Source organism: Canis lupus, unplaced genomic scaffold, assembly GCF_011100685.1.
Source record: "Canis lupus familiaris isolate Mischka breed German Shepherd unplaced genomic scaffold, alternate assembly UU_Cfam_GSD_1.0 chrUn_S446H607, whole genome shotgun sequence".
Classification (NCBI taxonomy): domain Eukaryota; kingdom Metazoa; phylum Chordata; class Mammalia; order Carnivora; family Canidae; genus Canis; species Canis lupus.
In genome coordinates, this window is record NW_023331377.1 from 13477 (window position 1) to 40875 (window position 27399).

Sequence of the window (27399 nt, forward strand, 5' to 3'; positions counted from 1 at the left end):
GAAGTTTCTTAGTTTTTGCATAGATAACCAACTTGTCTTCTGAGGATATAAATAATTAAAGGAACTTAACTCTAGATCCTCCTTTGTGGTATATATATCTATATATCTATATATATCTATGTCATATTAATAGCAGGCGCGCAGTGCTCCATAAAGGATAATAGTTTCCAGTACACTATCCCTCACGATGACTCCTTAAGCGGCTCATCATCTGCCTCTTCATGTGAGCCAGTGAGTGATTTTCCACCACCTCCTTCCGAAAATCTACCTACTGGATGAAGATGAGAAGGGTCAAGCCAGCTGTTGCTTCCCGTGTCGAAGGTATCAGTATCTCTGTCATGTTTCAAAGGCAGAGTACTCCCCAGGGAGCTGTTGTAAATGGCTCTTAAAGTATTAAGTATCACGTATGTGTTTCTCACATTTGTGTTAGGCTGCCACATACTATCAGCTTTGTGAACTGTCCTTCTATCTTAGAGTGAAATTCTGCTAATCTTAGTCCTGTAGGTTAGACCAGTGTCAGCCTGTCCCCTAAAAATGATTTGGATCTCTTTCCCACTGTTCCAGTTTGATCCTCTGTCGATGCTTAGGGTGATTCTAGGTACAGTTGTCTTGGTGGGCATGGTGTCAAGGGTCCTGAGCAGCCCTTTTCCTGGAACAATTCTTCTTCAGTGTGAGCCTCGATTCAAGACCAAAGAAAGGACACTGCCTTCAGGCTCTTATTATTCATAGGGAACAATTGATCACTTGGGATGGAGAATAGTGAAAAGGGAAAAGGGGAGGTTGTGTAAGTTGGTGAAGTTTTACCAACTCCCTAAAAATGTCACAGCACCTCTGTGAGGCCTGTGCTCGCTCGTGAGCTTTCTCTGTGGTGGTCTTGTGAGTGATGTTTTGAAGGCAGGCCAAGATGTTCACTTGGAAGCCATACTGAGGGTTTTGTTTGTTTTCCTCTGGTATTTCAGGGTCTGGTGGAATATCAACCAAAGGAAAAAGGAAACCCAGGCAGGAAGAAGATGAAGATTATCGAGAATTTCCTCAGAAGAAGCATAAGCTTTATGGTAAGGGAGTAGTGTGGCTCATTCTCTTTCCTTCCTTCGGTGCCTGGGCTTTATTCCTTAGAGGTGAAAGAGAGAAAGCCCTTAGGTTTTGACCCTTGGAACCCTAGTGAGCCTTTTGATTTTTTGGCAAGGAATGGCTTCCGTCCTGACCTTACCTGTTGTTTTTTTTCTGTTACAACTTAAGAGGGTCAGTTGGTTGAGGGAGTGGGGCACAGGGTATTGGGAAGAGGAGGGAAGAGATTTTGGTAGTAGAGAAGGGGTAGCAAGGTGATATGTTAGGCTTCAAGTTTCTGTCTTGCGTCAGGGAGGAAGCAACGGCCTAAACTCAACCTAATCCCAAATCCCAGGCTCGTCGTATTCGGAAGGAACCACCAGTTTATGCAGGGTATGTTTTCTGCTGGACGCATTGGGTACCTAGTGCTCACACTCTTGGTGGTGGCGGCGGTGGTGGTGGTATTAAAGGAATGATGTAGCAGGGTTTCTTTAAGGAGGCAGTTCTTAAGGGCATGAGTTTGGAAACCAGTCAGACACTTGTTGAAGTTTGGCTCTTAATTAGCTTTCTGGCCTGCTGCCCTCTAGTTAACTTCTGCAAGCTTCAGTTTCCTTGCTCTCCATAGGGGTAATGAAGGCAGTCAGAATTTTCGAGGAGACTAAATGGGATAAAAACACTTCACAAAGTCTCAAGCACACCTGTGGCTTGCTATAATATCTCGGATCCCGCTGTTAGATGCTGCTAGGAAAATGTTGCCCATTGTCAGTCGTACCTCAATAAAGCTAGAAAAAAACAGGCGCTTAGAGCTTTTGAGTGGTTCTTAGATGGTTTTTATCATGGGGAACGAAGTAGGAGTTTCAGAAACTCCTGATTGTCTGAAAACAGATTATCTGTAGAAATCAATCTGCAGCAAGGTTCTTTCCCCAGGAAGGGGGGGAAACCATTTTATGATACTTTTACTAAGCTTCAGGATTTGCTTTTCCTGTCCAGAGAATTGTGAAGATTATGGGTGTTTCCTTTTTCTCCTTTGTAGGCAGTTTTGGAGGAACAATGGTACTTAGAAATCGTGGATAAAGGGCAGTGTCTCCTGTCCTACCTGCCAGGCGGTAGGGAGGAAGACAATAGAGGGCTTAAAGAAACACATGGAGACGTGCAAACAGGTTAGAGATTTTGTGGCATTTGTGATGGTTGTGATCTTTTCCCCATACCTTAGACATCTTTCGCCGTCAGGTATACTGATTACACAGGAGAAAAAGCAGCATTGTGTTATAAGGAAAACCTAAGCTTTGAGTCTGACAGACTTGGGGTTTGAATCTTCACTCAGCCACTCACTGTCGTTTAGCTTTTCAAATGTGGGCCTTGGTTTTCTCATTTAAAAAAAGAGAGAGAAGGATCCCTGGGTGGCGCAGCGGTTTGGCGCCTGCCTTTGGCCCAGGGCGCGATCCTGGAGACCCGGGATCGATCCCACATCGGGCTCCCGGTGCATGGAGCCTGCCTTCTCCCTCTGCCTGTGGTCTCTGCCTCTCTCTCCTCTCTGTGACTATCATAAATAAAATAAAATAAAATTAAAAAAAAAAAAAAAGATTAAAAAAAGAGAGAGAAAGGGTACCCCCGGGTGCTCAGCAGTTTAGCATTGCCTTGCCTAGGGCGTGATCCTGGAGACCTGGATCGAGTCCCATGTGGGGGGCTCCCTGCATGGAGCCTGCTTCTCCCTCTGCCTGCGTCTCTGCCTCTCTCTCTCATGAGCAAATAAATAAAATCTTAAAAAACAATAGGAGAAAAATTATTTGTGTAGTCCCAGAGAGGTTAAGAAAGAAGAATATGTGCTAAGTGCCCATCCCATCACTCCACAAATAATTGACACTTAGTAAATGGTAATTCTTGCTACTTTAAAATGCGTTGCAGTTTACTCTTTACCCTTGAGGACATGACACTGAGGTTGTGGGATTTTGAGATTCATTGACTGTTGAGTTTGGGAAATGAGGGAAGATACAGACAAGAGCTTCTGAGTAGGATTTTGTAACATTCTGTTTCTCCGTTGAACAGCCTGGCACTGAGCAGTCTTTCTTCCTCGTAGGAAATGTTTACTTGTCATCATTGTGGGAAACAGCTTCGTTCACTGGCAGGGATGAAGTATCACGTCATGGCAATCATAATAGCTTGGTAAGAGTATCTTCGGTACCGTATGAGCCTGTGTGGTTTTGGTGGTTTGGATGTCTTTACACAGATAAGTGTGGATAACCCAGCGGAGGTGCCTAGGTTCTGGGGCTTTATAGGGGTCTAAAAAACACCCTTTCGATAGAAGAGTTACACAAAATGAAATCCTTGGTGGGTATTTGTGTGTTTTGGTTAGCCTCAAGGGTTCATCTCCTGGAAGATAGAGCCTCTGAACTCTTATTTGCATTGCATTTGCTTCCTTGTCTGTCTAGGAGAAGATGGAGAAAGCCGGGAGTCAGATAACTAAGCTTCATGGGCATCGGCTTAGGTGCTAGTCCAGTCCTTGATTCTCCTATGATATAATTTTTTTCTGTATCTGTCTTTCCTGTGAATCATCTTCTTGTCTGCTTTCTCTTGCTTTCTAGCCATTTTGAAGGCGGCTGGAGATGAAATAGACGAGCAAGTGAGAGGGAACGGCTCCGAACGTTCTAAAGAGACTGGGAAAGCTCAGGTGCATGCGTGAGGTAAGAGCCCAGGGACAGCACCTCCTTCGTCCTGGAGTCTTGAGTCAATGTCTTTCTGTTACGTTTCTTCCATTTCTCCTCCTTCTCTCTTGTAGACCTTGTCTGTGTCACCTTACAGCATAAGAGTGGCTCCTGCTTTTCCAGGTGTTTTGAATTCATTAATAGTTCTTTATTTTCTTTCTCATCTCCACAAACTTATTTTTCTCCCCCTTTCCCTTTGTTGGAGGTGTTTCTTGACCATCTTTCTTCAGTGTGATGAAAAGGCTCCTAGCAGTCTCCTTGTGAGGAGCTTTGGCATTGCTGGGTGTTTGCTACTGGGGTGGCAGTTGAGTCACAGACCAGAGAGGACGCTTTGCCACGGAGGAGACGGACAGTGCTAGTTTACTGAATGCCGACTCAACTGATGAACATGACTCTTGGTGGTAGACAGGACAGCTGTTAGGGCAGGGACAAGGGACAAGGAAGGGTTGTGCAAATGGAGATGTTGGAGAGGGTCTAGCGATATCAGAGGATCTGTGTGGTGGTTGAGTCCTTTGTGGCTGTTTAGAAATTGAGAAATCACGTCAAAAGATGTAAGATTATAGTTCAGGCCTCTCTCCTGTATTCAGAGCTGTTCTAGTAGCTTCACCAGCATCATGGGATATCTGTACCATGTCAGAAAATGTGGCAAAGGGGCTGCAGAGCTGGAGGAGATGACCCTGAAATGTCACCACTGTGGAAAGCCATATAAATCGAAGGCTGGACTTGCGTATCACCTGAGGTCAGAGCATGGGCCTGTGAGTACTGATTACTTCCAGACCCTGTTTGGGGATCTATTTGTGGTGACTACTTACCTTACATCCTCCCATACATCTTGGTTCCTCATTTGTATCCCTTTTTAATCTTTGAATGCTTTTGTTTTCTCTTTCGTGTTTTTCCTTGGTTCTCTAATTTCTGCCTTTTGAACATAATTAGGTTAGAGAAATCAAAGTTCACTGTATAATCTGTTGCAGAAGTAAACTCATTATTATATTTTTAAAGCGTAAGGCATTCCCTTTAGCTAGAATTTTGTGGAATTCTCTGTCCAGCTCGTCTTCTATCCCCATTGTTTTGTTTTGACTTTTTTTTTCTTGATTTCTAGGCTTGCCCCACTCCTGTTTTTTTTTTTTTTCAAGGTAAATCAATGGTCCCATTTTTTAGTGTACAGTTTATAAGAGTTTTGACAAATCCATACAGTTGTATAGTCCCCACACACAGTCAAGATATAGAAGGATTTGACCACTGATCTATTTTCTGTCCCTATAGATATGCTTTTAAAAATTAGATCTACAAAGTACCTTCACATCAGCGTGTAGATTAGCGTTTGATTGAATAACTGGTGACTGTGGCCTAGTCAGGGTAACACATCAAAAAACCATCACACTCAGCATGACATAAATTTCCTTCTTTGGTTTCTTCTAGAAATTTTAGAGTAATATGGTTTATATTTGATTCATTTTCAGTTACTTCTTATATGTACTATGAGATATGGATTGAGGTTCATGTCTTTGCACATGGCTATGTCTTGACCCTTAACTACTTCGCTTATTGAAGGAACAGATTTTATCCTAAGAAGTTTTTTCTTTTTTCCAATAAAATATGCATTAAGGTGGTGGAGCTTTATGCTAATGGAAAGCAAGCAAGTAAATAGCTTTGGTACTTAGAGCAGGAGGGATAGCTTTTAATCATTGGCTCTTAATGAACCCCACTTCTCAGGCCTGTGTTTTGCTATGTCTCATTCTTGCAGATCTCATTCTTTCCAGAGTCAGGACAGTCAGAGTGCTTAAAAGAGATGAGCCTGGAGCCAAAGAGTGGGGGTCGAGTTCAGAGGCGTTCTGCCAAGATAGCTGTGTACCACCTGCAGGAGCTGGCTTCTGCTGAACTGGCCAAGGAATGGCCTAAGAGGAAGGTGCTTCAGGATTTGGTACCTGATGATCGGAAGGTAAAGTAGAAACTTGTATTAACTTAGAACCATGTCTAATACTGTGCTTATGTACGGAAAAGTAAATGCACTTGAGTACATGATAAATGATATTTTGCTTCTTTATTTTTAGAGATGGGATATGTTTAATCCACTTTCAGTGTTTGGATTCATGTGGGTCCTAGAGAGACAGTCTGTTCCAGAAGTTTCTTAAGGAACCCCATTATTTCTGGTCTACTTCCCGAGGGAACCAGAATTCCCAGATTAGTCTTTTGCTTAGTTGTTGCCCAGCATGTTTCCACTTTGTTAGTTCACATGTGGGAGTCTATATTTAGTTAATGCTTTCCATTTGTTTTTCTAGCCACAGAACTCCTCTCCCCACGCACTCTTTTTTCCAAATGAAAGCTTATCTAAAACACCAGTATGTGAAATAACTGAAAATGGAGTCACTCCAAATAACTAGAGGTAGTGAGCCCAAAGCCTTGTCTACTTGGCCTTCTTCCTTGATACTTTTATCATTACCTCCATGGTTCCAAGTGTACTTGTGAGTGGTACAGAACCCAGCTTGAAGCCTTGGGGTTTTTTGTTCGTTTGTTTTTTGTTTAAATCATTTATGTATTTGACAGAGAGTGAGAGAGCACAAGCAGGGGGAACAGCAGAGGGAGAAGGGAGAAGCAGGCTCTCCACTGAGCAGGGAGCCCAATGTGGGGCTCAATTCCAGGACTCTGGGATCTTGACCTGAGCTGAAGGCGGACGCTCAAAGGGCTGAGCCACCCAGGTGCCCCTGGAAGCCTTTGGTGTAAAACAGATCAAAGACCAGAGGAACATTATTTGGCCAAGAGGAGACAAGGGGTATATGACTTAATGGGAGTAGTAGTCATTCGAGAGCTTGGAGGATATACAGTAAGGATTAAGATTAGAGCTAAGGACCTATTACTCTCCATGGTATGGAGAAGAATAGTTTAGATTGGCCTAGGGCTTTCACTCATGTGAGGGGAATGTCATAATTTATATGAAAATTTGTCAAATTTCAGAAGTTGATACCTCTTATTTGGCCTAAAAATCAGTCCAAGGAGTAATTGAATATCAAGGCATCCTGTCTTGTTTCAGACTTATTGCTATTTCCTGCCACAGGCTAAAGTATATGGTTATCTAAATTCGGTTTAAATGTGAATTTTATACATTGGTAAGTACATTGTGATAATTATAGTCTCATCTGTGCATGGTCTGTCATAGGAATTTAACATAAGTATTTGTTAGCTCATTGATAAGTTTTGATAGTCTTATCTAGCAGCTACTTTACTAAAATCATCTGTTTTGTTTCGACATTGTGTAGACAAAGGGAATTATTTTGATTTTTTAAACTAAAAATTCAGGGGAATCTGGGTGGTTCATTCTTAAGTGTCCAGCTCTTGATTTCGGCTCAGGTCATGATCTCAGGGTTGTGAGATTGAGTGAGCCCCATGTCAGGTTTGCACCGGGCATGGAGCCTGCGTAAGATTCTCTTCCTTTCCATGTGCCCCTCCCCAATAAAATAAAATAAAATAAAATAAATAAATAAAATAAAATAAAATAAAATAAATAAATAAAATAAAAAGATAAGATAAGATATTAATTTGTTTGAATAGATTATACATTGTTGTCATTAAAGTCAAAATGATGATTAACATTGAGGTATCTCACTCTCACCCCATCCTTGTTGTCTTGTCTCCATGGTTAACCATTCTCAAGATTTCTGTGTCCTGCCAATGTTTCTTTTCTTTATCTATTTTTTTTCCCTGCCAGTGTTTCTTGATGCAAACACAAGCAATATTGTCTAGGAAAAGCTCTTGTGTTTTCCTTTCCTCTCACGCTACTACACACTTAAGCTTTGACATCAGATGTGTGGGTTTGTCCCATACAGACCAATTTTCTATCACCACCTGGGCATCCTACAAATAATTCAGTTCGACATTATCTATCTGGAGTTGGTGGCAGATCCTACAAGTTAAGGGCTCAGTCCCACAGGACTGCTCCAATTTCAGATGCCAATCGCAAGTCTCAGTTTGCCACCTGTGCTTCTGAGCGATTAGCTATAAATTGGGGTTCCTATAACCCCATCCTTGGTTTTGGTAATTTGCTAGAATGGCTCACAGAACTCAGGGAAACACATTTACTGGTTTGTTATAAAGAATATAATAAAACCTACAGATGAAAAATCAGATGAAGAAATTTATATAGAGTGAGGTCTGGAAGAGTCCCAAGCACAGTAGGAGCTCCTGGCCCTGTGGAGTTGGGGGTGCATCACCCTCTTGGCCATATATATGTTCTGAGGAAGCTATTTGAACCCCATAATTTTGGGATTTTTAGGGAGGTTTCATCACATAGGCACGATTGATTAACTCCATTTCTAGTCCCTTTGCCTTTCCAGAGAATGGGGAATTGGTCTGAAAGTGCCAAACTTCAAATCATGGCTTGGTCTTTCTGGTGGCTAGCCCCTCCCAAGGGGCCCACCAAGAATTGCCTCAGTAGAATAAAAGTTACTCCTTTTCCAAGGGATTTGTGAGCTTTGTGTCAAATACTGGTATTAGTTAGGAATTTAGGTGTTTTAAGAGCTCCCTGTTGGGAACCAGGTTCAAAGACTAATTACTAACAGGAGCTGAGGGCAGAGGCCAATAAATATTTTTTATCTCACAAATAAATATTTCTTTTAGAAGAAACCATTTTATTTGGAAATAATTTTAGATTTACAGCCATTGCAGAATTAGTACAGAATTTCCATATGCTTTTCACCAGACTTCCTGTAATGTCAACATCTTCCGTAACCGATAGCATAGGATCCCATCACATGATCCCACCAGGATCCCACATTTAATTCTCTTTACCGTGGCTTCTTCGTCTCGTCTCATCTGTTATAATTCTTCTGGCTTTTTGTTGTTGTTTGTTTTTCTGTGTTTTTTACACTTTTGAAGAGGACGGGCTGGTTATTTTGTAGAATATCCCTCATATGGATTTGTCTAGTGTTTTCTTGAGATTGGATTGAGGGTTACATGTTTTTGTCAAGAATACCACAGTGTTACACCGTATCAGGAGGTATATGATATTGGTGTGTCTTTTTACTGATAACTTTGATCACTTGATGAGGGTGTTGCCCAATTTTCTCCAAGGCAAAATTATATTTCCCCCCCCTGTAATTAGTGAATATTTTGGGGGGAGATTGACAGTATGCAACTAGTTTGTGTCTTATCATACTTCTGCCCACTTACCATAGCATCCATCAGTGATTCTTGTCTGCAATAATTATAATTATTATTATGGTGGTTTGCCTAATGATGGTTAGTGTTTCCATTATTTTTTCCATAGTTATTAATTGGAATTCTACTGTGAGAAAGATATGTCCTTTTTTTTTTGATATGTCCTTTTATTCTATTAATCTGTTTATATCCATATGGACTCATGGATATTTTATTGTAGCATTATCATCCAGTGCTATTATTGTTGTTCAATTTATAGCTCAAATTGTCTCAGATTTGGTCATCAAGAGCTCTTCCAAGTGGGTTCCTATGTCTTTTTGAAATGCTTCTATCATTTTTTGAGCCCTTTTTTTTGTTTTGACACCTCGAGATGCTATAGGGTCATCTCATATATTCCCTGTCCCAGAGCTGGAATCAACCATTTCTCTAAGGAATCCTGATTTCTTTTATTGGAGAATATATTTAAAAACCAAGATTTGAATGCTAGGTGTACTCATTCCTGCTAGGGTGTCATTGTTTCTGGGCCCTCTTAGTGGATAGAGCTAGGATCTATATGTATATTCATGGATACATGCACACACTCTGTTCTTTTTTAAAAAGATTTTATTATCCATTTATTTAAGGGAGAGAGAGAGAGAGAAGAGAAAGAGAGAGCAGGGGGAGGAGCAGAGGGAGAAGGATAAGCAGACTCCATGCTGAGTGCAGAGCCTGACGTGGGCTTGATCCCATGACCCTGAGATCATGTCCTGCGCCAACATCAAGAGTCGGATGCGTAACTGACTGAGCTACTCACTCGCTCCCCTCTGTGTTCATGTCTGTCTGGGTATCAGTGTACAGATTTAAGGCCATGATACCTTCAATTCCAATCCAACACAAGTTTCATTCTTGCCTTCCTCTGTGCTTATTTCTAACTTCTTTCTCCAACAGTGAGAGACCTCTCATAGTGTACAATATATTTACTTACTTGCTTAGTTCTAGTATAACCTAGTTTCACAATTGTTAACCCATACCCCTGTAAAAACAGATTTACTACCTAGAGAACAATATTTGTTATAGTTATTTTAATCTTTAGCCTTACAGTATATAGTCAAAGTACTATTTTACAGTTACTTAGATTGGCTCCTTCCTCACTTCATTTGGTTTCTCATTTATCATCATTAGCTTCATGTGTTACTCTTACTACATTTTGGGTTCCCCCTACATCCCATTTAATTGAAATGAGTAATTTATCTTGGGAGTATGTGAAACATTGCCGTGGTTCTAAAAGTCAGACCTGTACCAAAAGTCTTCTTAGAGAAGGGCTACTGCCCTCTTCCCAGCTGTCCCATTCCTAATACCCTTCTATTTCCATCCCGTTCCCACCCTGCTCCCTGCAAAGAGAATCATGCTCAGTAGTTTCTGGTTTATCCTTCTTATATTTTTATGGGATGGATAACCAGATAATGCATATTTTCTTATATTCTTTTCTTTCTTACATAGATGCTTTTTTGTGTTTTGCTTTATTTCACTTAAAAGTCTGTCCTAGAAATCACTCCATATGTGCTCATAGATTATTCTCATTTCTGCATAAATATGATAGTTTATGAATATAATAGCTTATGTAAATATTCTGCTATCACTATAAAAGGATTTTATTTTATTATTTAAAGATTTTATTTATTTCCTCATGAGAGACACACACAGAGAGAGAGAGAGAGAGAGAGAGAGAACCAGAGACACAGGCAGAGGGAGAAGCAGGCTCCACGCAGGGAGCCTGACATGGGAGTGGATCCCAGGTCTCCAGGATCAGGCCCTTGGCTGAAGGTGGCGCCAAACCGCTGAGCCACCGGGCTGCCCCGCTATAAAAGGATTTTAGATGGTCCCATATACACTAGCTGCAGAGGAGAGGAGGTACTTACAAATGAAGCCAGCTCTGTGCTCTGATTGCTTTTATAGATTTGTCAGTGTTTCCTGAAGGTGACTTCCTTACTTCCCCTGACCTCTATGGGCTTTGGCTCTGTTTTTCTATCTCAGTATCTGTTTCAGATACTAAAATTTTTCAAGCAGGAGGATTGTTTTCTCACTGGAAACATAGCTATTACTTGTGGTGGGCTTTGTGAGAACTGTCTCTCCAAGTGCCAGCTGTCTCTTTTCTGGAAACTACAGTTGTTGTTTTAAGAAGAGACTAACCTGGAGCTCCAGTTAGCGCTAACCTGGCGCAATCGTTAGCGCGGTACTTCTGCGAAGAGACTAACCTGTGTCAAAGCACATGAAGGCAAGTGCGAGGAATAGTTAATTCTCGTCTCAGGCAGTATCAGGAAAGATAGTGTATTCCATCCCCTGAGTTCTCTCACATCTTTTATTTTCACATTTTTGTTTTAAAATGTTTCACATTTTTAGATTGAATCTCAGTGTTTGTGTTTGAATTTAAAAATACCCAGAATTAACGTGACACTTCTGAAGAAAAAGGAGAAATGCAGAGGAGCAGGGAACAGACATTAAAACCACTCAAAATTCCACCACCCAGAGATGACTACTGTTAACGTGTTCATTTATAACCTTCTAGCCTTTTCCCAATTTACATATATTTCTATCAAATGTATTATATATGTGCGTGTATGTATGTACCCTGTGTTTAAGTATACAATAATAAGTATAATTTACATGTAGTACATATTTGTATCCCTGGGGGTTTTTTTTGTAACAAGTGTTTTAGCTGTATAAATGCTCTGTCAGTAGCTTTTTCAAACTATAGATGAAGTGCCATATCTGAAAATCTCCTGCCCTCTGTTAAAAATCAAACTATTCTAAGATTAAATTATAGAAAATTATACTTACCAGTGTTGGGTAAATTTGTACTTAAAGGCTCATACCTACTACAGTTTTTTTGCACGTGAAAGGATGCTTGTCGAACTCCAGAATTACATAACCTGAAGAGTTGGGTGTGAAACTTTTGGGGTATTTTGGTTGGAAGTTGGGTTCCTCCAATAAAATATTTCTTGTCTCATAGTTAAAATATACTCGCCCTGGGCTGCCTACCTTCAGCCAGGAAGTGCTACACAAATGGAAGTCAGATATCAAGAAATACCATCGCATTCAGTGCCCTAACCAGGTGGTTCTTTCTCATTTTTTTATTCCGTAAATGTTTATCAAACTGCTGTTTCAGTTATTTATTCCGTCATGATGAAGTACATGAACCTCAGTGGCTTAAAACCTCAGTTATTTTATTTGTTCAGAATTCTATAAATCAGTAATTCTGCCAGGGCTCAAAGAACATTCTCCTGTCGTACGTGGCATCAAGTGGGATCATTCGTGGGTTGTATTTAGCTGCAAGCTCAGATGGGACCTGATGTCCAAGATGGCTTCTGTGCAGCCAATTGAGCTGGGAGCTCGGCTGTCCACATGGCCTCTCTCCATCAGGGTGTAGTGGGTTACCAGCAGGGCACATGGCAACTGACTTTTCAGAGTATCCCAGGAACACGAAGCCGCAGATCTCTTAAGGCCTAGCTTCAGAATTTGTTCAACATCATTTCTATGGGATTCTATTGGTCAGAGGAATTACAGGGTTCACCCAGATTCAAAGGGAGGGTAAGTAGCCTCCACTTCTTGCAGGAAAGAGTGGCAGAGAATTTCCAGCCATCTTCTACTCTACCACAACCATATATGCAGAACTATGGGAAGAAGCAAATACACAAGAAATAGGAGACACCTTTGTACTGAAGAAGGCAGATTTTTTTTTAATTTTTTAAAAAATTTTATTTATTTATGATAGTCACAGAGAGAGAGAGAGAGGCAGAGACACAGGCAGAGGGAGAAGCAGGCTCCATGCACCGGGAGCCTGACGTGGGATTCAATCCCGGGTCTCCAGGATCGCGCCCTGGGCCAAAGGCAGGCGCCAAACCGCTGCGCCACCCAGGGATCCCAAGAAGGCAGATTTTAAAAAAATATCTAACTGCAATTTTCTGTTTCTCAGAGTGTCAGAGAAAAAGTAGCAGGGAAGAGAATATCTTAAGCTTTCTCAACAACTTGTTCACCATTTGTTTTTAAACCTTCTTTGGTTTTTCTTTTTTGCTTTTGTGGCTTGTGTGTGAATTTTTTTCCTGTTTGGTTTGTAACGTGATTTATTGGGCTTCTTCCTCCAAATGTAGGGCTGGTCAGTGTAAATAAATGGCCAGGTTGCTAAGAGAAGGATGCGGTTTGCTATAGTTTTCATGGATTTCTTCTTCTCTTTTTCAGGGTTGTGAAGCGGTCTACAGTAGTGTATCAGGCCTTAAAGCTCACCTGGGCTCTTGTACCTTGGTTTGTAACTTTCTGAACTATTTATCTTAACATGACGTCTAAAATAGTCTGACATGGAAGAGAATTCAGTTTAGATGAACAGCTAGTTGTCCTGTTTGCCATTATCTTCAGAGGCTGGCTTAGTTTTTTCATGTCCTAAAGATGCTTGGTCTGTTATTAGAGGGGATGCCCGGATATGTTCAAGATACAGGAAAAGCCAACATAGCCTTAAGTCTTATCAGTTAAGGAATTTGGAGAAATATATTATTAATTTTAGTCTCTACCAGGGATTTAACATCTTCCACCTGAGCCTCTCCTGCCTTGGGGCTTCCCTATCTTATCGGGCCTTAAACTTTCTTGAATCAACTTACATGTGTTTATCTGGATTGTTGAAGATCCTCTACTCCCATCTGAATTGTACTGGCCTCTGGGGATGAGAAGTAGGCTCTATCTGCTGTCAGGCAGATGGCTGTTCACCTCACTGAATCTTTTTTGTGTTGACCCAGGTGCCCTACAAACTGCTGTAACTTTTTAATTCCCATTCAGAAATATCTCTTCACACAAAAGGAGCCCCATGGGCACTCAGGGCTTCAGGAGTCAAGGCAGCACGGGAGTGTAGACATCCAAACCCCATCTGTCCAGGAATGCTTAGGAGTTTGTCATCATGATCTTAGTTTCAGAGTCCTTAACCTAGGTGTTGCAGATGATTCTTCTCGAATTCTGGATGTCCAAGGCACTCTTTGAAACAGTGGATTATGGTGGGAAGAATTATATGCATTGGTGCCTCTGGTGAACCTCAGGAGTCCAAGAGTCATTCCAAGAGAACCAGGAAGGGAAAGAAACAAGGAAGTTAGAAAAGTGTGACAGGTTTTATAGCAAAAGAAGGAGAACCTCAGTTTGTGTTGAATGGGTGGGGGTATTACGTATAGAATTATAAGTAGGATAGATTTATAGTGGTGATAGTCTGCCCAACCGAGTTTTCCTAAATGTATTGCTGTTTTGGATTTTCTTCCTTCTTTGCTGAAGTAAAATCCCCGCCCTTTCTGTCTCTTAACAATCTCCCACATGGCTCAGGTATGTGTTCCTGAATTTACGAGTAATTCCCTTTTCTTTCTCTCTTGAAAACAGGGAAACTTTGTGGCTGGAAAATACAAGTGTCTTCTGTGTCAAAAAGAATTTGTGTCAGAGAGTGGTGTCAAGTATCACATCAACTCTGTCCATGCTGAGGTGAGGTCCCTGCTTTCCCCGCCATGTTTTTGTGATCCTGTGGAACCCATACGTATGTGCCCCCAAAAGTGGATTTTGTGCGTTTTTATGGGCTGGGACTGTTGAGAAAAGGAATTTGAAAGTGCTTACCAGAGACAGTTAAAATACTTTGTGAAATTAGATGTGTAATTGTATTTTTATGTGAAAGCATTTGAAATCACTGTAAGTGTGAGCACCCCTGAGCTCTTGTGATTCTTTTAAATTCAGTTAAACCGGGATCCCTGGGTGGCGCAGCGGTTTGGCGCCTGCCTTTGGCCCAGGGCGCAATCCTAGAGACCCGGGATCGAATCCCACGTCAGGCTCCCGGTGCATGGAGCCTGCTTCTCCCTCTGCCTGTGTCTTTGCCTCTCTCTCTGTGACTATCATAAATAAATAAAAATTTAAAAAAAATAAAATAAAAATAAATTCAGTTAAACCAAGAGTTTGGGCACTGGGCTGAGTTTATAGCTGTAGAATTCTTGTTTTATAGCAGTCTCTGTACTTCTGTTTTCTCCTATTCTAAGGCCTTTGAGCAATCTGTTTTTAATGTTTCAAATACTGCAAAGAAACGACGATAAGGGACATCAGTGAGACAAACTGGAGAAATTGGTATACTGGCTCTATTAAATAACAGTGATGAGTCAATGTTCATGTTCCCAAATGTGATCATTGTGTTGTAGCTGTGCAGAATGCCCTTGTTCTCAGGCAGATCTATGCTAAAGTTTTTAGGGATGAAATATGTCTACAAATAACTTGCAAATGGTTCAGCAAAAGGAAGAGAAGAAGGAAGAAAGGGAAGAGAGGTAGGCAGTGGTAAATCTAGGATTCATTGAATTCTTGTCACTTTTCTTAAGGTCTGTAAATTTTCAAAATTAAAGAATCAATTCTGGGGTGCCTGGGTGGTTCAGTGGTTGAGCGTCTGCCTTTCACTCAAGTCATGATCCTGGGGTCCTGGAATGGAGTCCCATATTAGGCTCCTCACAGGGAGCCTACTTCTCCCTCTATGTCTCTGCCTCTCTCAATAAATAAATAAATAAATAAATAAATAAATAAATAAATAAATAAATAAATAAATAAATAAATTCTGCATAAAAATACTTTAAGTACAGAAAGTCAAGAGGTTTCTCTTGGGGCAAGTTTTTAGTTATACAGGTCAATAGAGAAATTGTTTCCTGTGTAATTAAATACCTGTATTTCAAAAGCTTAAGGAGTAGAGTGTGCATTCTCTTGGAATATCTTACCGCAGAAGCTATTGTGGCCTAATAAGGAAAAAGAGCAAACACCTTCAACTGTTTTCTGCCCTCACATTTAATAGTTCTTAACGCTATGGGCTATAGTTAGTGTCATGAAATGTGGTCTCTGTTGTTTTACAGGTTTAAGCTTTGGGAATCGCTTTCTATACCTGAGATTTCCTCTGGAAGGCAGTCGGTCATATCTTTCTCATAGTAATAGTGTAAATACTTCAGGAAGTAGTTAAAAGATAATTAATCTCCTAAGAAAATCCAGCCTTTATGTAGTGAGCCTATTTCTCCAATTTCTTCTTAAAAAGTTGGAAACAACAAATTTCACTTGGTTTGGAGTTTGTTCTCCAAGTCTTATTAGTTCAATGATTTGTGCCTATATTTATAAATTATACGTGGTGGTAAAAGATTTTCACTCTGTTCCTCCCTCTCTGCCTCACATATTCTGAAGCTACTTTTCTTCAACAGAAATTTTCAAATACATGAAAATGGACAGAATAGTATAATGAACAGCCTAACAGACATCAGTGTGTGGCCAATCTTCTTTTCCTTTATAATCACACCCACTTTTCTTGTCCCCTAAAGGCTTATTTTAAAGCAAATTCCACATACCATGTCAACTGTCACTGCTTCTTTTGATGTGTGTGTCTAAACTATAAGGACTTCTAAAAATGTATAAGCACAACCATCATTACACATAAAAAATTAGCAAAGAATGGTTCTTGAATATCATCATATACCTAGTCATTATTGAAATTATTTAAATTTCCTTGATTGCCTCATAATTTTTTTTCAGAGATGGCTTGTTCAGGAGGAAGAAAAAAAAATGTCCGTGTACTGTATATTTTAATCTAGAGTGCTATCCAATAGAAATGTAATGTGAGTCTGTATATAATTTCAGATTTCCTAGTACACACATTCTAAAAATTTTTTTAAATAAAAATAGGTGAAATTAATGTTGATAATATATTTTATAAAACCTAGTGTACCTAAAATATTATCTTTTAAACATGTAGTTAATAAAAATTAATGAGATACTTTACATTTTTTCATACTAAGTCTTTGAAATACAATGTGTATTTTTTATATTGAAAGCATATCTCAATTGCAGGTCTAGAAGTTTCCCCTACTCCCCCTTTTTATATGTTGGAGAAACGGTCATTTGTCACATGTGTATACACATTTTGGATTTTGCTGAGTGCATTCCTGTGGTGGTGGTGGTCCTCTCTCAGGGTATTTCCTGTGAATCAGTAGTTAGACCTAGAAGACTGATCAGATCACTTGATTTCAATTGAAATCCTCCCGCCCTCCCTCCCTTTCTTCCCTCCCTCCCTTCCTTCCTTCCTTCCTTCCTTCCTTCCTTCCTTCCTTCCTTCCTTCCTTCCTTCTTCCCCAAGAGTGTTTCATAATTGGATTGCATGTTCCTCAACTGTTAATTTTTTAAACTGAGTCTCAGAGAGGTTGAGTAATTTCCCCATGGTCACAGAGCCAGAAACAGCTGAGATTTGCACTAAGGGTCTGGCTGTAGAATTCATGCCCTTAACCACTATACTTTCATTAAATAAAAATGTCCTATGGCCCAAAGCTTTATAGTTCATGAGATTTTTACAAAGGAGATAAATAAGTAGGATGATGCTAAGTGAACACTTTGTAGTTCACTTACTGAAGTATGAAGTACCCCAAATCGTGTGCTACACAATAAATGCTTATAATGACTACTCACTATTCTGTATTGAATTTCTCCCATTTAAAGTACAGAATTATAAGCTCTGGTTCCCTATCCGTTTCCTTCTTACTGTGTTCTGCCCTAGCCGTGCCTTTTAGAAAATCTTCTCGCACCCAGGGCGCCTGGGTGGCTCACTCGGTTCAGCATGGGATTCTTGATGTCATCTCAGGTCAAGATCTTAGGGTCGCGGGATCGAACCCCAGCCTAGGGCTCCATGCTTGGTGGGAGGGGTGGGTATAGGCTGGAGATTCTCTCTTGCCCTCTGCCCCTCCCCCTCCTCGTGCTCTCTTTCTCTGTCAAATAAATAAGTAAATCTTTCAAAAACGAAAGAATTTCTTCCCAAAACCATTCCTTGTGCTCTCTACTGTGTATTGACTGGATAATTTTTCCATTTTGCCTCTGTAGGACTGGTTCGTCGTAAACCCAACCACCACCAAAAGCTTTGAAAAGCTAATGAAGATAAAGCAGCGGCAGCAGGAAGAAGAAAAGCGGAGACAGCAGCACAGGAGCAGAAGGTCTCTGCGAAGGCTGCAGCAGCCAGGCATCCAGCTGCCTGAGGCGGAGCTGAGTCTTAGAGTAGGGAAGGATCAGAGGAGGAATAACGAGGAATTGCTAGTGTCGACCTCCTATAAGGAACCGGAGCAGGAGCCAGTGCCAGCACAGTTCCAGAAAGTAAAGCCCCCAAAGACTCATCATAAACGAGGAAGGAAATAGGCAGGCAGTGTGAAAGCTCCTAGGAGAGCAAATGGGATGCTGTTGTCACGGGGACCTGTGCTGGGAGGACTGAGTCACTGGGGCTGAGCGAGGAGAAATGTACTCTTTTGTTTGTGTAAGGCTGTGACTTTCTCAGCTCCTTCCTCCTGTGTAAATTTCACTGTTCTATTTATTCACTTTTACCCCACTCCCCCCCCACCCCCTCTTGGGTAGGTGTTCCTGCTATTCCTCATTGGAGTCCTCTTGTTGTTCTCTCATTTTGCCCAAAGAGCTCCCTCTTCAGGCCAACTGTGGGCCATTCTTGCTCTGTACAAAACTGAGAAACCCATTTGGTTGTCCTTTTCCTTCCCGGGCTATAGAATGTTCTCGGACTCTCCACTGATTAGTCATTCCATCATTTCGCTTATAAAACAATTCCAAATTAATTTTTAAGAATCATACTGATTTATCATTTTGTATTTGTGATATAACAATCCTAGAAGCTAGAACTGTTGTCACTCATGTAATAAGCTTATCCTGTCTCCCTGGGTAACAGATTTTATGGAGGCCGTTTGTTCTCTCTCAGTGTGGTTTTAGGATTGAAAGTAAGAAAATGGACTTAAGATGAAAAGCTAGAACCTCTCTATGCTGGTTTTACTGGGAAGTGTTTCGTTTGTCCCAAGTAGCAGTGACTGGCTAGACCCACAAGCATGAAAAGCAGCCCAAACATCAAAATGTCCCAAACATGAAAATGATTGGAAAGCAGGAAGTAGACGAAGCAATAAATACTGCCTTGACTTTCCTAGGGCTTGAGTCCTCATCTGTTGCTATGATCAGTGTCCTCTGGGCGCTTGTGCCCCACCCCCAACCCCTCAACTCCCAACCCCCAGTTTTAAGGATGAAGAATTACCGCATTGCACTTGATGTTTTGACACAGAATCCTAGTGTTCCTAGTAATGCCATAGACTGGCAGCCAAGGGGCACATTCCGTCTCCCCTGGGCTTGACCTCACTTGTTCGTCTACACCACGCTAAGTCCTTATTCCTCCCCTTAGCCGACGTCTTGTCTTTTGGAGTTTTCTGAGAATATCGTCCTCTGTCCTCTTTTGTATGTGGCGTTTATCCTCTTTATATCTTGAGACTTGACACCAGATGTAGGTATTTCTCTGGTGTTGGAAAGAAAAATTCCTTTTCTGTACCTCATGCCTACCTGGTAATGTCTAGTGGGCTACTTTTCTTCTTCAAGGCTGGCTTTCTCTGGAGCATTGTTTAGAACAGCTCTGTTGTGTTTCTAGATTCTCTTCCCCTCTTCCATAAATATTGGTCTTATATATTCTTGCCAACTTTTGTGGCATATGCCACATAAAAAGCAAGGGCCCTTAACCCTGATATGGATAAATACTACCTTTTCAAATTCTGAAAGGCTGTTACTGCTCTTTAACTCTGTATTCTGTGCTGCTCCACATAGCTTTAAAATGTGGGCTTTTGTGAAGACCACTTTCAAACAAGGGAGCACTGAAACCAGATTTGGATACTGCCAGATAGATAGTTTTGAAACAGGTCAATGACGTGGTATGTCCAGTCTACCTTTTCATTTTCATTGGCAGTTGCACCCTTGAAACCCTTTCGGTAGGTGAGGATTGTCAGGGAGGAGAAATGAAGAAGCTATATTAATTTCTGGTGAGTAAGACTTGGGGAATGTTGGGCAATGACAAAAGAAATAAATGACTGTCGGTTAGAATGATGTTTCCAGGTGTTCATTGACTCCAACCTGCTGCCCGACTCCTTGCCGACACAGTGTATGGGGATAAGAAGATGGCTAGACATGGGAGTGGGTTTGAAATAAGTACCAAATGTGGTGTCTCAGTAGTTTTTAGTTCCTGAAATGTGTTGGCTAAAACGAGTAATTTGTTTGAGGTTAAAGTGAATTAGTATAGGAAACTTGTCCAGTCTCATCTAGTGCCATTGTAGGCACTTTAAAAAAATTTTCCTTCCTGGGGTGCCTCGGTGGCTCAGTTGGTTAAGCACCTGACTTAGGTGTAGGTCATGATCTTGGGGTCCTGGGATCAAGCCCCACGTCGGGATCTTCACTCGGCAGGGAGTCTGCTTGTCCCTCTGCCCCTCCTCCTGCTCATGCTCTCTATCTCTCTCTCTCCTTCTCTTAAATAAAGAGGGCAGCCCCAGTGGCGCAGCGGTTTAGCGCCGCCTGCAGCCAGGTTGTGATCCTGGAGACTGGGGATCGAGTCCCATATCAGGCTTCTTGCATGGAGCCTGCCTCTCCCTCTGCCTGTGTCTCTGCCTCTCTCTCTCTCTCTCTCTCTCTCTCTCTCTCTCTCTCTCGTGTCCCTCATGAATAAATAAATAAAATCTTAAAAAAAAAAAAAAAAGAAAGAAAATTTGTGAAAAAAAACTTTTCCTTCCTGAGGCCAGGTCTCAGCAAGTCTCAGTAGAGAGTATCATAATCATTCTACTGAGTTTTTAAGTTTTTAAACAAAGTTCATTAGAATACAAATTTGACAATATCGAACATAGCCAGGTTGTAGCGAATGTGAACTCTCATGCACGGTTTGGAATGTAACATGGTACAATCACTTTGGAAACGATTTGTTAGTATCTAGTCAAGCTGAAAATATGCCTTAAGATGCAGCAGTTTTACTCCTGGGTATATACAGAGGGAAATCCTCCTGCCCAGGTATACCAGGAGACATAAACAAAGAATGATACTGTAGTACGGTTGATACCACATAGCAGAGACGAATAGCTGTCCACCATAATCTGCTCTCACCTTGCAGAGTTATAGGATTACAGGACAAATGGTTAGATTATGTTTCCCAGCTCTCTAACCCCCTGCCCCTGTATCGAAGGGGAGCCAACTCACTTCTCTCCAGTAGAATGTGAATGGAAGTGAGGGTGTCACATCCAAGCTAGAATTTTTAAGAAAATGAGTGTACTTCTATGCTTCTTTTCCCCCTTCCTTGGGCCAGATGCAGATGATAAAATGGCTTTAGAGGGTGGCAGAGCACAAAATGGGAAATGGTTGATGCCCCGAATCACCCCATGAAGAACTAATCACCAACCAGGAACATCTATCTGAAGAGAAAAAAGATCTGTTATTTGAGGCACTATACCTTCTTGGGTCTCTTTGTTAACCTACTTTAAAACTAATCTAATCTTCCATCAGGAGAAGGGATAAATCGGGATACAGTTATATACTGAAATACTATACAGCGATAAAATTAAGGCTCCTTGTTTCATGAATACATCTCAAAAATAATTCCTGGGAAAAGCAAGTTACAGAATACATGAAGTAGGCCATTTATAAAAGGCTTAAAGACAACGCTCTATATGGTTTATGGATATATAAAAATATATTTATATGCTATATATGTAAATATGTGTATGTAGTATACATTTATAGTTTAATATCATATGTATATGTATACGTGGCATGAAAACATGCACAGGAATGATAAACACCAAATTTAGGACAGTGCTTCTGGGACTCAGAAGGACTACAAGTGAATTTTTAAGTTCTTATTTCTTAAGGTGGATAGTGAGTTTGTTCTGATCTTCTGTATTTTGTGTCTGAAATACTTCTTTTAAAAAATCAGTGCCCACAAACTGTTCTGCTCACCTCCTTTAATAGGGAACACCTTAGAAATGTTACTTGTCTTAACCTTTCATTTTCCCTTCACCCTTTAGTCTGCTCTTCTTTCTATTTAAGTCTATTTCAGCTGCCCTACTCCAAACCATCATCACCTCTTGCCTAGACTATAAGTTTCCTAATTGTTTCCTTCTGATTTTTACTGGTTTGGATACACTCCACATAACAGCCTTAGTGAGTTTTTAAACTTGTAAATCAGAGCTCGTTCACCAGCTCAAAGCCTGCTGGTTTCCCATTCCACTTAGAATCCAAATCACTCCCTCCTTGTCCCACAAGGCCTTCTCCTCCTCCTGCCAACCCATTTAGCCTCTTCTTCCCCTACTCCTTTGTTCTCTGACCATTCCCCAGCTAACCTTTAGCCATATTGACCTTTTTGTTCCTGGAACCTAGTAAGCTCATTCCCATCTTAGGACCTTTGCATACACTGTTCCCATTGCCTGGAATGGCTTCTTCCTTGGGCTTTGCAAGGTAGGCTTCATTGTATCATTTAGGTCTTAACCTACATTTCACCTCGGAGGTCCTTTTCCACCTAAATGCACTTTCTGTAACATCACTGTGTTTAGTTTTCTTCATTGCAAAGCAGATTCAAAGTAGATTGAAGTATTAGTTGGCCAGCCTACTGCTCACTTGCAGGTATGCATTTCAAATTATCTTTATCAGATGATTCACTCTCTAAATAGTCTTCAGGCTCTCAAAGCCTCACTTGGAAAGGGACAGACGTAAAGCAAGCAATACACCAGATTCATGATCTGGGATAATAGGAATGAAAAAGAAACATATGAGATGGAAATTATCCACTCCCCACTTAGGTAACTGGGACAGCAAAGGCAGGAGGGAAATTAACAGCAGAATACTAAGATTCTAAATCCCTCTTGCTTTCTAACTCCTTATCGAGCCTTGGTATGTATTTTCCTACGCTTTTTGGCACATTTTTGCATCTACAGAGAATAAGGCTTCAAATTTGTGTTGGTTACCATATTTTTCAGATTCAGTCTTTCTGTATTTTCGGCTCAAGAACTGAAGGTTAAGTTACCTGCATACTATCTAAAATTCTACTTTCTGTATCGAAATTGGTTTTATTATATCCATACTAGTATGAATGAGATATACAGAAGCAGTAGTAAGAGAAAAGTGATGAAACAGGAAATCCGTTACTGGGGAAAAGTCAACGGATACAGTATAATCTAAGGTTTTTATTTCTAATAAGCTACACATTAAAAACATTGTTAAAGGTAGACGGTGAAGGCATTGAGGGAGAAAAAACGTTTTACTCCACAATTTTAAAGGAATTCATTTTTACCTAGGCATGAAACTGAAAACTCAGGAAAATTATTTTGAAGTTTTTAATCACTGACAATTTCTGGATTACATAAAGTTGACTTTATTTTCCCATAGAGGAGCAATGTTAAAATGTGGGATTATATTTCTGTACTAGGATTCAGCATGCAAATAAATAACTAGTCTAACCGTCTATATGTCCTCAGTGCAAAAAAATTTTTAAAAACTACCATAAAAGTCTTACTAATTAAAAATATTATTTCCAGTTCTTCTAAATTAGCAATAAACTTCTTTGGCTATGATGGATACTGCCACTGCACAAAGCTTGTTCTTCTCAATAGACATAAATATAAGGCACTTTTAATTATAAAAGGCATTTCAAAATGTACTATCAGGTACACACATAGTAAGAAAATGTAGAAGTGACCTAAACCTGAAGTACTTATATTTAAGTAATCTTACTCGTTGTCTTAGAATTCAGAATGTTGTTAGGGAAATAGACGGCACAAGACTCTTTACAGTTGTCCCAATATTTTAAAAACGTTTTTCACATATTTTCCTGAAATAAGTAGAGGCATTCAGTTACCTCATTAATGCTAGATGTATTTCTTGACAGAAAAGGTTTTTCAAAAGTTAAGAGTTGACCTAATATCTGCTCTTCCCTTAATTTACTCAAAGCTAAAATTAGTAGGGGCTGAGCATTAGACAAAAGGTCATTCTGCCCAGTGTTTTTTTTTTTTTTTTTTGCCTAGCTCTTAATGAACATATTGCTTAAATTACTTTTCCACTCTTGACAAAACTATAGAAGCAGCTGCCTGGTCAGTGGTGCAAACTTGAAAAAGACCTTAAAAGCACTTTGCCTTTTTTTTTTTGTTGTTTGTTTTTTTTTTTTGATCACTTTCCCTTTTCTGTGTGGAGCTGACCAGGAGGCATGAGGATAAGCAGTTTGTTTACAGAGAGGAAGGTATTATATAAAGTCAATCTGAAATGCTACTCTTAGAAATCTAACTTGGCCACACGAAATAAATCACACCACTGTCTTCCTTTCACTACCTCCAGGTGGTCTCTTGAGCTAGTTTAATGTACTGGTGTTTGGGAAATGGTGTTATCTAGAGATTTGAGGAACATCCCATTTATTAACAAGATCTAATTAAGGAAAAATCTAATTAAAGGAAGCTGGTGGCACAAATATCCAGCAGTACTGCTGGAAAAATGCACCTAATATTTCACACTAACACATCATGATGGATACTTTGCCATAGCAAATCTGAGATCCTAAAGCCTTCCTAACTAAGTTTATGCAGCCATCGGTTTATAAGAATACTTGCTCCAGTCTTTATTTACGCAGTGTTATTTTAGGAATTGGTTTGGATTAATCTTTGGTTTGGTACTCAGAGGTGTTAATGTGGTCCTTGGAGCATCCTGTCCTGGGCACCAATTACGCCTTCTTTGCAATCGTTGCCTCGCCCGGATTAAGCCCTCCACATACCACTGTTCCAGCTGCAGCTGCTGCTTCTGATTTTCTAACTGGCTTTTAGTAGCTTGGCAACTCCTGGCACTGCTGAGTTTGCTGCAGTAACTTCTTCCGTAACTCCCGGTTCTCTCTCCTGATGCCACGGTAGAACTCAAAAGTATACTGCTTTGCTTCCAACTCCAAGGCCTGGGCCTTCCCGTCAAGCTCCTTTCTTTTCCTCTTTCCCAACTGCCCCATGTCTGGCTCACTCAGTTGTTTCTCTAGAAATGCTTTTTCCTGGAGTAACTGGACCTGGATTTCCTGTTTCTTGGCATCTGTCTCAGCTGGGGTTTTCTTTTTCTCGTCCTGTAATATCTGGATTTCTCTCTCCTGTTTCTCCTTTAACAGTGAAATTTTCCTCAGTGTCTGCAACTGCTGCTTTAAGTTGCATTGGATCTTTTCCTTCTGCAAAAGCTCCCTTTAAACACTGAAGTTTGTTTCGCATATTTGGAGGCATAGTCTCGTCTCCTTTGTTCAATCTCCTGACTTTTTTGTAAATAGCTGTTCCACAGCTTTTCAGGCTGCATTCTATACTCTTCAGTTTTGTTGGTTAGATATTCCAGGAAGAATTTGTTTTCAGTCTGGACAAGTAACTTCTCAGCATATAGCTGCTTGGTTTCCTCCATTAGTGACTCTTGCTGGCTTTGAGCTTGTTTTATTTGGTTGTTCAGCTTTGTCATTTCCACCACTTGCCTTTTCTTTAAACCTCATCTTCTGACTTGCCTAGCTTCTCTGGCTTGAAAAAATCATTTATTAAACTAAGATAACGGTGGAGAGGAACTCCTAGAGTCCTTAGCAAACCTGAAGAAGAACAAGTAAGACATTCCCCCATCAATTCTTTTTTTTCTTAAGATTTATTTATTTATTCATTAGACACCACCACACACACACACACCACACACCACACACACAGGCAGAGAGGCCTGACCTGAGACTCCATCCCGGGCTCGGGGATCGTGCCTGGAGCCAACGGCCGACGCCACACCGCTGAGCACCCGGGCTGCCCCTCCCCATCAATTCTTAATGAAAGTTTAGTAAACACAAAATGCACAAGTATACTTTAATTCACATGAGAAAAATATTTTTTGAGTACCTATTATGGTTCTGCACTCTGCGAGGCACCAGGGTAGAGATGAATGAATGTGGCTTACAATTTACAAGCACGCATTCACTACAACCCCCGTAAGGCATTCCCCTCCGTTTTAGAGAGGAGAAAACAAGTTCAGAGAATTTAAACGACGCCAGCAGTGGCAGCGCGTGGGGTGTGAAACCTCGAGTTTAAGATTCACTGAACACTGCAGTAGCCACAAAGGGCGACGGGACCCGCTGAGGTGGGCGAGAGCAGCAATACATTTCCCGGCTTTCCAGCCCTTCCCGGTATCCGGGGACACTTCCGTGGAGGGAAAAGCGCCCCTCTCAGTACCTACTTGCTCCCCGGAATCCGAGCGTCCGTCTCCAAGGCGACGGTGAGGCTCACCGAGGGGGACCGCCAAGGAAAGGAGCGCTCGAGTCAGGGGCCCCCGACGCGCGGGACGCGGCGCCCCTTGCGGAACGTTCCGCAGTTTCTCGGTTCTGTGCTCCACGGGGGTCGGCGCCGCCCAGCAACCCCCGGGGTCGCACTCCGCACCAGTCCGCAGCCTGTCCAGCCCTGAGCTCCTGAAACTCGTCGGCTGCCGAATAAGGCCCAGCAGCCAGTTCCCCGGCGGCTCCGTCCCCCGCTCCTTGGGGGCGGAAGGAGAAAGCGCACTCTCCTCATTGCGACCTGGGGGCGCCCTGCCTTGGGGACCGCATCTCGTCTTGCCCTCCTGGGGACCAGAGCGCGGTCGTCTCTCCCAGACCCTTCGTTCCGTTGCGGCGGTGAGCGCCTGTCCCCCGGGTCCTCCCCTTCCTCCCTGCCCCTGCCCTTCCATTTCCCCGCCCCTGCCCCTGTTGGCCCGGAGGCGAGGATGGCTCTGGCGAGCGGCCCGCCCCTCCGCCTTCCCCGGCCGCGCGGCGGAGGCTCTAAGCGTCCCTTGCGGCCCGCGGCGGCACGAAGCCTCTCTAGGTGCGCGGCGTCTCTATGGTGGAGCGGGCGGAGCGCGAGGAAGATGGCGGGCGCCCGCGGAGGCCGCTGAGGAGCGGGGCTTCGGGGGGTCCTCGGCCCCCAGTGTGTCTGTTGGTTGTAGGAATGGCGGGATCTGGGAAGACCACCTTTGTACAGGTGACGTACAGGGCGCGGGAGTAGGAGGTGCGCTCGAGAGGTTGTCAGTGGTGGGCGGAAGGCCAGGGGGACCTCGAGGACGCGCTCGCGAGTTGAAGGGGATCCGCGTGGGGCTTTCAGGACCTCGCCAGCAGCTCCGGCCCCGAGCCTTTTCGGGCTCTAGCCTGGTTCGGTTAGGGCTCTCTTCTCCGCACCCTCAGTTCGTATTTGCTACAGCTTGCCACGTTGTTCTGGAATCGTCTTGCCGCTGACACTGCCGCCCCTGGAAGGCGGGGGCTCCCACGTCGCCGGCAGTTAGTGCGGTGCTGGCGCCCAGGCCCTGGGTGGGGATTACTACGGTGTGGCTTCTTGCGCGGCTCTTCCGTCTCGAGCGCTGGAGAGACCGCGATCGAATTTGACAAGGTTCCCGCTTTATCGGAGCTGATGTTTTAATGGGAGTGATGGGGAGAAACCTCACACGAATCAAGTGATTAAGTGATCGACCGACAATAGGGGAGGCCCTGTTGGCGGGACGATCAAGAAAAGAAAGCATTTCACCTGAGAGTTGAATGCTGGAGGCGGATCCTGGGGACGAGCGTTTCAGGTAGAGGGAGGGACACGTAGTGCAGAAGTCTTCAGCTGTGATCCATAAAGGAATCTCGGCCCCTTATCATTCCCTCGGCCTCACTCCACCGCTCTTCTCA

At 42.1% G+C, this 27399-nt stretch overlaps 2 protein-coding genes across 2 annotated transcripts; one reads left to right on the top strand and one right to left on the bottom strand.

The window, feature by feature from the left end:
* The first annotated feature begins 235 nt into the window (after positions 1-235).
* ZNF512 (zinc finger protein 512) lies at positions 236-19805 on the top strand. Its single transcript, XM_038589609.1, is given in 16 exon segments — positions 236-321; positions 960-1055; positions 1360-1374; positions 1377-1444; positions 2081-2119; positions 2121-2207; positions 3125-3230; positions 3630-3662; positions 3665-3688; positions 3691-3728; positions 4337-4504; positions 5494-5688; positions 11890-11991; positions 13116-13178; positions 14286-14384; positions 17775-19805. Coding segments are annotated over 16 exon segments (1488 nt in total). The 5' UTR covers positions 236-275; the 3' UTR covers positions 18084-19805.
* Positions 19806-24273: 4468 nt separating this feature from the next.
* LOC119879216 (coiled-coil domain-containing protein 121-like) lies at positions 24274-25225 on the bottom strand. Its single transcript, XM_038589610.1, is given in 3 exon segments — positions 24274-24548; positions 24550-24935; positions 24938-25225. Coding segments are annotated over 3 exon segments (840 nt in total). The 5' UTR covers positions 25197-25225; the 3' UTR covers positions 24274-24353.
* Positions 25226-27399: the final 2174 nt, after the last annotated feature.